This window comes from Eimeria acervulina, genomic scaffold (genome assembly GCF_000499425.1).
Source record: "Eimeria acervulina Houghton genomic scaffold, Eah_scaff1235, whole genome shotgun sequence".
NCBI classification, from domain to species: domain Eukaryota; phylum Apicomplexa; class Conoidasida; order Eucoccidiorida; family Eimeriidae; genus Eimeria; species Eimeria acervulina.
This window is the reverse complement of record NW_013549341.1, coordinates 1-9459: the sequence shown is the minus strand read 5'-3', so window position 1 is coordinate 9459 and position 9459 is coordinate 1. Positions and strand designations below refer to the sequence as shown.

The window sequence follows — 9459 nt, the reverse complement described above, 5'->3', positions numbered from 1 at the left end:
GGCTGCTGCTGCTGCTGCTGTTGCTGTTGCTGCTATCGCTGCTGCAGCTGCTGCTACTGCTGCTATCGATGCTGCCGCTGTTGCTGTTGCTGCCGCTGTTGCTGTCGCTGTTCCCCTTGCTGCTGCTGTTGCCCCCAATGCCGTTCACGACGGACCTGTCAGCGTCCCGAGGGGAATTCACAGCCCCTGACGAACCGTTGCTGCCCGTGATGTTGCTGCTGCTGACTCCATGGCTGCTGCTTGGCAGAGCTGCAGCGCCGAACGTGGGAGACCCCTCTGCTTCCTTTCCCTTGTTGCTGCTTTCTGTAGCCCTAAACTGGCCTTGTATCAACTGCTCTGCTTGCTGCTGAGCATCACCATGGGGCCCAGAAGCGCTGTTCTGCACCGGCGGCTGCAGGGTTTGTTGTTGCATAGCCAGCTGCTGTTGCTGTTGCTGCATTTGCTGTTTCACATCCGGCTGTTGTTGCTGCTGTTGCTGTGACATAGCCGTCTGCTGTTGCTGTTGCTGTTGCTTTTGCTGCGGCATAGCCGGCTGCTCCTGCTGCTGCTGTTGCCGCTGCTGCGGCTGCTGCTGCGGCTGCTGCTGCTGCCGTTCCCGTGACTGCCAGTGCTGCTGCTCCCTGGCTTGTGCTGCTTGTCCAGGGCCCCGTTGGGCTGCGACAATGAATGCTCTATCTGTTAATCCCCGTTCTCTCCTCAAAGCCTGGCTCACAAACACTAAATCCTAGAAGCTCAGCCGTGAACCCTCGAGAAGGAGGCGGCTGACACCCCAAACGCCTTTTGCAGCTACATCGCAAGCCCCAACCCCAAACTTCACCTGTAAAACCGCGCGTAGGACGAGCAGCACCACCATAGCGACAATATTAAGGATTAAAAACAACACTCGGGGCTCGAGGAGCAAGGATTGCAGCACCTGCAGCGCAAACCTAGAATCCGAACCCAGCCCTAATCTTAGTTGACAGGCGGGCAGGGTGCACTTCTTGCCTTGGCAAACAAATGAAAAGCAAAGGCCTTTCCAGAAGGTTTCCTGAACAAAGCAACTGCTACAAAAAGCGCTGAACGCTTAAAAAGTAACCGTATTAAAAAGTGAGTTTATTCGTCACCTCTGCTGGCCCCACTCTCTCCAGCAAATCGATCAAATAAACCGCCGCAAGCCCCGCATACACCGGAGCAGTGGGTGCATGCTCGTCGGCTTCAAGGCTTCTGCAGAGACAAGCACTAAACCCTCCAGCCTAAATTGTCAACCCTAAACCCTCGACACAGCCGTTCATTTAGCGTCAGCAGGCGGAAAACGCTTGCCTTTTGAAATGATGATTAGCCAAATACAAGTCCTACAGACACAACAACACAACTTTCGCTGCAAACCCGTGAAGCGAGAAAGCTGAACCCTAAGCCCGCTTGCTCATGCGTAGACTCCCAGCTGCAGTGTAAAAGCCCAGAATTAGTCAAACCCGTACAGAAAGCCTAAACGGTGGGATTTAGGTTTTAAGGCTGTGAACAGCATTTGGGTTTTGGGCTAGTGCTTTTGGCCTGGGCAGCAGAGCCTACCTGCGGCACTCCTATGCCGAAGAGATGCATTGCCCCCAGGTTATACCTAGCCTAAAGAACACGCACAGAGCAAGAAAGATGTCGATCCTGCTTCCAGTGCTGCTTCAGCTAGCTTGTCATTGAGCTAGGTGGGCGTAGTCGACGAGCTCACAACACACCATACCTTAGCCGCCAGCGCAGGGCCCCAACTAGCGGAATCCGCCACTTTGCGGTAGAACGCTGCGCAACAAGCGAAACCATAAACTACAAACCCTAAACCCGAACCCCTGAGAGCTTCACCCCAAGCCCCAAACTGTCAGGTCTATACCGACACGAGCCGAAGCGGCACGACCCCAAAGCATAAACTCTGAACCCTTCTTACCTGCCGCTTCGGCAAAGTCTTTCACCCCTTCTTCTAACCATAGCTTTGGCTGAGACAGCCAACCCTCGAAAGAAGCGCCTGAAAAGGAGAACGCCAAACCCAAATTTTAAACCATAGGCCCTAAGCTCTACAACCACGAATCTGATTCACAACCTCTATCTCGCCACCCTGGAAGAAAACACTTTGGCCAATCTTTCCCCACTGCCGTCCTCCGCAGCAACAAGCGTTCAAAGCCCCTGCCATAGTGAGCCAGAATTCATCTACTTTTGCCTGGTTAAAGAAAAGCTCACCCTTTTCATCGACAAAGTCCCTTGAGAACTTCGTGCTGGAACTGCGGCGCCGAACACCGTAGCCATAGTATGCAAAATCCCCTAACACGCACGGAGCCAAAACTTAGTCCCTAACACCTAAACCCCTGGCAAGCAGCTGCGAAGTGCAGCGGCCACGTTGAGGGTGCAAAGCCGCATAATTCGATGATGAAGAAGCAAATGCCATGTCGAACGAAGCAGCAAGGGAGACCAGAGACCGACAACAGCAGAAACAGCAGCAGCAACCAACGGAGGGGCCGTACCTAGTCGGAGTTGAGCAGACAGAGCCCCCTGAGCTGCTGCCATTTCGTAAAACCTCTGCGCATGCAAACGCTTCCGTCGGAGGGTCCCTGCAAAAGCAGCAGTAGCAACAGCGACTGCACCAGCAAAGACTGCAGTGAGGGATAATCAACTCGTGTGGACGAGAAAGCCGCTGGGTTTGAACCCTAGCCCCAAACCTCTGGACACTAAACCTCAAACCCTACAGCCTAGAACTAAACCCTCAGAACAAGCAGCAAAGCTGCGGACCGTCAAAGAAGATGTCAGTCAGGCCCGCATCCAACAAGAAAGCCAAGTTACTTTGCGACGCCTGCACCGCCCAGCCAAAGCAAAGAAATCAGAGATTCTAGAGCCTCCACTCGTAAGCCCTCAAACCCTATGTATGACATGCAGTGGCCCAATAGGCTACTCTGCAAGTTTAGTAGGAATGCCGCAAAGGCGTTGCCACCAGATCCTAAAGCTGCCACTGAAAAACCCCTCAAGCTGTGGCTGCTGTTCCTGCTGCTATGCAGCAGCAGGTACTGCTGCTGCTGCTGGAGCGATTCTACCTCGTGGCCAGCCTCTGCAAGAAGAAGGAAGTTGAAAGCAGCTTCATCGAAAGCGTTCTGCTCGTAAGCCGAGTGAGCCTGCAAAAAAAACGCAAACCTGAAACACTGAACCCTATATCTTCAAGCCTAAAATGCGGGCCAAGACGTCTGCGCATCAAACCCTAGCCAGAACCTGAACTGAGGCCCTTAACAACTCGCAGGCCCAAACGGAAGTCCGCGGCACAGTTTCCCGCAAGTATAAGCCCTCAATCACACACCGAAATATAATATGTATACACACACACACACGCACACATATATATATATATATATATATACACTTTACACTTCCACCTCAAAATGTAAGCCCTTAGCCCTAACACCTGGCTCGGCGTGCAGTCCACCTACCCGCTGCAGCGCATGAGCAAAGTAAGGGGCTCTTTCAGTAGCGAGCTTCAGCAGCCCCACAGCCAAGGGACAGTCCCTCACAGCCCCCAAGCCCGAAAGATGCATCGTTCCCAAAGCATACGCAGCGCCTGTGCTGCCTCCGCGTACGGCCTTCGTCAGCCACTTCAACGCCTCCACAAAGGACTTCGACACACCTAGACCCCAAAGCAAAATCCCTTAACCCTAAATGTTCCTCAACCCATAGAATGGCTTCCCCAAGTAGGTCTGAGACTCAGCCCGTCCCTGAACCCTACCATGAACGAAATCCCAGGCTCTGTACAAGCTAAAGCCTAGGGTCCAGGGTTTAGTGTCCAGGGTTTCGGCTGCACCTGTTCCTGTGAGGTAGAGAGAAGCCAAGTTTAGCTGTCCATCAGGAGAATTTAAAGTTGCACTTCTGTTAAACATTTCAAAGGCCATCGCAGGTGAGGCCTCTATTAGCGGAGTTCCGAAGAAATAAACAAGCCCCACTCCGTTGTACGCTGCGCAGACGCCCCAAACCCAACCGAAAGCCTGAATCCCTGAATACAATACCCTAAGCCCTCAACTGCACCAACCCGTTGCTGCTGAGACCACACCCTATACCATACGCCCTAACCCCGCAGATCAGAGTGTACCTATGGGGTCTTCGTTTTCTGTTGCGCCTCTAAAGAACCATTCCGCTGCTTCGTTCAAATCCTGCTCAACGCCTAATCCCAAGGCGTACATATAGCCCAAGAGGCCTTTTGACTCCCCCCTAAAAACACACCCATAGTCGCAGCACCCACCGCAGCTGTCGCTGCTACTGCTCGTCCTCCTCCTTGTTCCTCCTCCTACAGTGGGCACCGCTGCTGCTGCCGCCCGTGTTGGATCAGCTGCTGCTGCTGCTGTTGATGCTTCTGGTAATCGTGTTGAGGTGTTGGTTGTGGTGGTTCTGCTGCTACTGCAGCTGCTGCTCAAGGGGGCACTCAAACAGCTGCAGCCCTTGGAATGATCCCGTAGCTCAGTTTTCAGCGGTGCTGAAAACTGCGCATCGAACCCTCACCCCCCCCCAAGCCCACAGCCCTCAACGCTAAATCCTAAATTCTAAACCCTAAAGCCTCACTTCCAACTCTTGCTAGCCGCAAGAAGGTGGTATCTGGCTTTCGCGAAGTCCTGGGGAAATCCGTCCACCCCAAAGAGATACTTCCGGCCCAGTGCCGCATGAACCTGAGCATACGCAAAGCTCTAAGCCCTTAATCCTTAAGACCTGCGCCCTCAACCGCCGTATTAATGTCTGCAGTCACTTCTATCCCTGCTGTGTCGTGTGGCGTGTCGTGGGCTGCTGCTGTTGTCGCATCAACGGTTTCAAGTCTCGGCCTTGTGAAGAAATTTAGCGCATTTAGGATTAATGATTACAGCCAGGTTGCCTTCCTCCGCTTCATGCAGCAGCATCGCGAGCTGCTCCGGGTCAGTACTGAGCCGTTGAATCTCCGACCCTTGAAGCGGCGAAGTCCCCGTTGCAAGGCGCAGCACTTCGATCGCTTGCGGGATCCCTGAGGCATAGAGCTGCGCCAAACAAAACCCCGAACACCAAACCCTAAACCCCAAATCCCAAACCCTTAGCACTCCAAGGCACACATATGCATCCATCAAATCTCCCTAATACCGAGGCCCTGAAGCCCTGAAGCCTATTCTAGAGCCACTGAATCCGGGAGTGTGAATGGATGAGCCTGAGCATTGGGGCGCAGAGGTGGCGTTGAGAAAGGAGCTTGTTGGCCAACGCCGCGCTACGGTTTACGGCTTGGCGTTTCAGGTTATGGGCTTACCCCAGCTGTGGCCTTAGCAACTGGGAGGTAGTTGTTGGCAGCAGCAGCACACGCCTGCTGCTGCTGCCCCACAGACCCATCGAGGGCGGCGAACTGCTGCTTCCAAGCAACAGCAGCAGCAGCAGCCGGATGCAGCGCAGTAGCTGCAGCGTGTAGATACACCAAGGGCAGTGGGGGGTTAAAGGCGAAGTCCGGAGCGGACAGCAGCAGCTGCATCGCCTGCGCCACCGTCTTGGGGGTCCCTTCTTCTTGGGGGAGGGCCCGACCCGCCGTTTCTGCTGCAGAGGGAGAATCCCCGTCAGGCTCCTCGGAGGACCCCCGTGCCCAGGGACCCCCTCGGAGGGCCCAGGAGAAATGGCTTTGAAGTTTCTGCCAAAGCGTTGATCCAAACCCATCCGCATCTCCTGTCGAGCGCAGATGACGTTCAAATGCTTTCAATGCCTTCAGAGGACCCCAAGGCTCTGGGATCGGCTGGTCCTTAGCAAAGAAAGAAAGCTCATAGTTGCGCCCCACAACCACCCGCAAGGGAGAGTCCAACTCTGCACGCCCACCCAAAACCAAAGCCCCAAACCCTAAACCATAAAAAACTGACCATATGCCCTAATGCGGAGAGGTGTGGGGTACGGGTTTCTGCGTAAGGGTTTGGAGGGAAGGGTGTTTCGAGCGGCTGCACATCGGCGGAGGGCTCAGGCCGTAGGGTTTTAGGTCACCTATAAGTGGCGGTTCCTTAGGGAGCAAGTAGAGGTTCTGGTGGAGAACTCCCAAGAGATACTGTGCGTCTGCACTGCCCCCTCGGGCTGAAATCCACAGCAGCTGCAGCGCCGCCTGCAAGCTGCGGGCGGGAAGCGGCGGCCTCCCGAGAAAATAAAACACGGACAGCTCGTACTGGCATCTGCGGCGCAACGCTCAAATCCAAGGCTTTAAACCCCAGTCGAACCCATCAGCAGCGTACGCCCCGCCCAACAAGCCCACGAAGGGCATGCATCACAGACGCCTAGTTGCTGGCCTCTAAACCCTGAACCCCAAACCCTACAATCTTCGAGCACGGCAGAAACCGCGAGCCCACATCGGGGAAGGAAATAGTGCTAAGGAGAATGGTTCAGAGTTCAGCGTTGACTCGCCTGGGGTCAGTGTCTGCACAAGCAGCGAGCTTTTTGAATACTGCTTCCGACTTCTGCGGCAGCAAAGACAGCGGCTCTCGAAATCCCAAAGGAGGGGCTGCATCAGCGAACCTATCTCTGGTGTTGCTGCTGTTGCTGTTGTTCCTCCTGCTGCTGTTTTTGCTGCTGTTTTTGTTTTTGTTGCTGTTGGTGCTGCTGCTAACGTTGTTGGTGTTTTTCTGCGCGCTTGCTGTTGGCTCAGAGACTGACGGGGTAGCCGTTGCAGCAGCAGGGGCAGGTGAAGGTGGAACAACTACTCTTGGCTGTGTTTCGACTCCTGAGGTGGCCCTTATTATAACGTCCTCCGCTGCATCAAGAGCTGCGCCGACGGGTGCGTCCTGAAGCTCTTGGAGGCACAAGATGCAGTTGGGGAGGGAGAGCAATAGCAACAAAAGCACCAGCAGGCAACGGCCCCCCAAAGCACCCTCTGGCGACATCCCCGTGAGCGCAAGGAGGCCCCCCATGATAGGAGGTGCTCCAACCACAGAAGCGCTCGGCGGAGACGGGGAGACCTCAATCGCTATCCTTTCTACTTGCGTTTAGTTTGGGTATTTGACGAGATACATCCTGCAGCAAGGATATATCTGGCCTGCTGCATCCAAAGCTGTACAGACACTTGGAGGTACCAACTGCATAGACCAACAAACAAAAGCCACGTACAAACTATCCTAAAACGAAGGCGGCACAAACAAACGCAGGAACCAGGGAGGCGAATGCGATAAGTCCTCGCCTAGACAACCACACGGGGGGAAAGCACACAAAACAATCCCTAGATTGTCCACCTTAGGATTTAGAGTGTACGGCTTAGGCTTTAGTGTTTAGGGTTTAGGGCTGCGCGGAGCGCCTGAGGGCCCCCGTAGTGAGCAAGCACTACAACGGTGCTCAAGTTCGACCTCTATTGGCCTATCCGGCAGAATGATAGCAAATAATATCATAGTAGAAATAAATCAAGTCACTTTGGATAGAAAATAAGGCTATCAGGATAAGAGTGCTCGGCAACAAACCAAGGTTTGGGGCTGTGAGGCTGGCACTGCCGCCTAGGCACCGACCAACTAGGTCCAGGTCTGGGCCAATGAGATCTATGATTATTACTCTTATTATCTGAAAAATGGGACTCAGATAAGACGAAAGGGGCCAGTTTTTTATATTTTTAGGTTATTTCAAGGGTAATCTGCAGAATAACAAGCTCGCTGCATGTGCAGACACCGACCCCAGGCGAGTTAACTCCGAACTCTAAACCATGCTTGGTGCTGTTACTTTCTTCCCCAATGTGGGCGCGCGGTGTCTGCCGTGCTCGAAGGCTCTAGGGTTTCAGGGCTTAGACTTTCGAGGCCAACAACTGGGCGCCTCTGCCGCGGGCCCTTCCTGCTCTTGCTGACCGGCGATTGCGTTGCTGATGGATTCAACTTAGGGTTTAAAGCCTTGGATTTGACGTTTGCCCCCCAGGGCTCAGTATGAGCTCTCCGTGTTTCATTTCCTCGGGAGGCCGCCTCAGCCCGCCCACAGCTTACAGGGGGCGCTGTAGCTGGTGTGGATTTCAGCCAGAGGGGGCATTGCAGACGCGCAGTATCTCTTGGGGGTTCTGCACCGAGCTTCTACTTTCAGACGCTGCGTATGCCTTGGGGACGATGCATCTTCCGGGCTTGGGGGCTGTGGGGGACTGTCCCTTGGCTGTGGTGCTGCTGTAACTCCCCATTGAAAGAGCCCCTTACTCTTATCATGCGCTGCAGCGGGTAGGTGGATTGCACGGCGAGTCAGGCTTTAGAACTAACGACTTATGTTTTGAGGTGGAAATGTATGGTATATATTGCGTGTATATATATATATATATATATATATATATATATATATTTGGGTGTCGCTAACTCCCGAAATACTTGCGGGAAACTGTGCCGCGGACTTCCGTTTGGGCGAGGGATTAACAGCCCTTAAACTTCCCATTGCAGGGTATGGCTGGGGTCTTGAGGCGCAGACGTTTTGGTCCGCATTTTAGGCTTGGAGATATAGGGTTCAGGGGTTCAGGTTTGCGTTTTTTTTGCAGGCTCACTCGGCTTACGAGCAAAACGCCTTCGATGAAGCTGCTTTCAACTTCCTTCTTGCAGAGGCTGGCCACGAGGTAGAATCGCTCCTGCAGCAGCAGCAGCAGTACCTGCTGCTGCATAGCAGCAGGAACAGCAGCCACAGCTTGAGGGGTTTTTCAGTGGCAGCTTTAGGATCTGGTGGCAACGCCTTTGCGGCATTCTTACTAAACCTGCAGAGTAGCCTATTGGGCCACTGCATGTCATACATAGGGTTTGAGGGCTTGCGAGTGGAGGCTCTAGAATCTCTGGTTTCTTTGCTTTGGCTGGGCGGTGCAGGCGTCGCAAAGTAACTTGGCTTTCTTGTTGGATGCGGGCCTGACTGACATCTTCTTTGACGGTCCGCAGCTTTGCTGCTTGTTCTGAGGGTTTAGTTCTAGGCTGTAGGGTTTGAGGTTTAGTGTCCAGAGGTTTGGGGCTAGGGTTCAAACCCAGCGGCTTTCTCGTCCACACGAGTTGATTATCCCTCACTGCAGTCTTTGCTGGTGCAGTCGCTGTTACCATTGTTGCTTGTGCAAGAACCCTCCGACGGGAGCGTCCTACGTGCGGTTTTACAGCCGAAGTTTGGGGTTGGGGCTTGCGGTGTAGCTGCAAAAGGCGTTTGGGGTGTCAGCCGCCTCCTTCTCGAGGGTTTACGGCTGAGCTTCTAGGATTTAGTGTTTGTGAGCCAGGCTTTGAGGAGAGAACCGGGATTAACAGATAGAGCATTCATTGTCGCAGCCCAACGGGGCCCTGGACAAGCAGCACAAGCCAGGGAGCAGCAGCACTGGCAGTCACGGGAACGGCAGCAGCAGCAGCCGCAGCAGCAGCCGCAGCAGCGGCAACAGCAGCAGCAGGAGCAGCCGGCTATGCCGCAGCAAAAGCAACAGCAACAGCAACAGCAGACGGCTATGTCACAGCAACAGCAGCAACAACAGCCGGATGTGAAACAGCAAATGCAGCAACAGCAACAGCAGCTGGCTATGCA

The 9459-nt window shown here is 54.0% G+C and overlaps 2 protein-coding genes across 2 annotated transcripts; one reads left to right on the top strand and one right to left on the bottom strand.

The window, feature by feature from the left end:
• EAH_00057400 (hypothetical protein, conserved) lies at nt 1-6878 on the bottom strand (the record flags this gene model as incomplete). The annotated part of the gene is made up of 16 exons (XM_013393739.1): nt 1-703; nt 1104-1200; nt 1707-1767; nt 1910-1987; nt 2200-2280; nt 2481-2567; nt 2746-2806; nt 3045-3122; nt 3432-3625; nt 3800-3949; nt 4085-4203; nt 4552-4655; nt 4845-4994; nt 5255-5793; nt 5965-6146; nt 6487-6878. Coding segments are annotated over 16 exons (3076 nt in total), but the record flags the coding sequence as incomplete, so codon positions are not given.
• Nucleotides 6879-8042: 1164 nt separating this feature from the next.
• On the top strand, nt 8043-9459 carry EAH_00057390 (hypothetical protein; the record flags this gene model as incomplete). Its single annotated transcript, XM_013393738.1, has 4 exons — nt 8043-8090; nt 8456-8530; nt 8772-8832; nt 9150-9459. Coding segments are annotated over 4 exons (494 nt in total), but the record flags the coding sequence as incomplete, so codon positions are not given.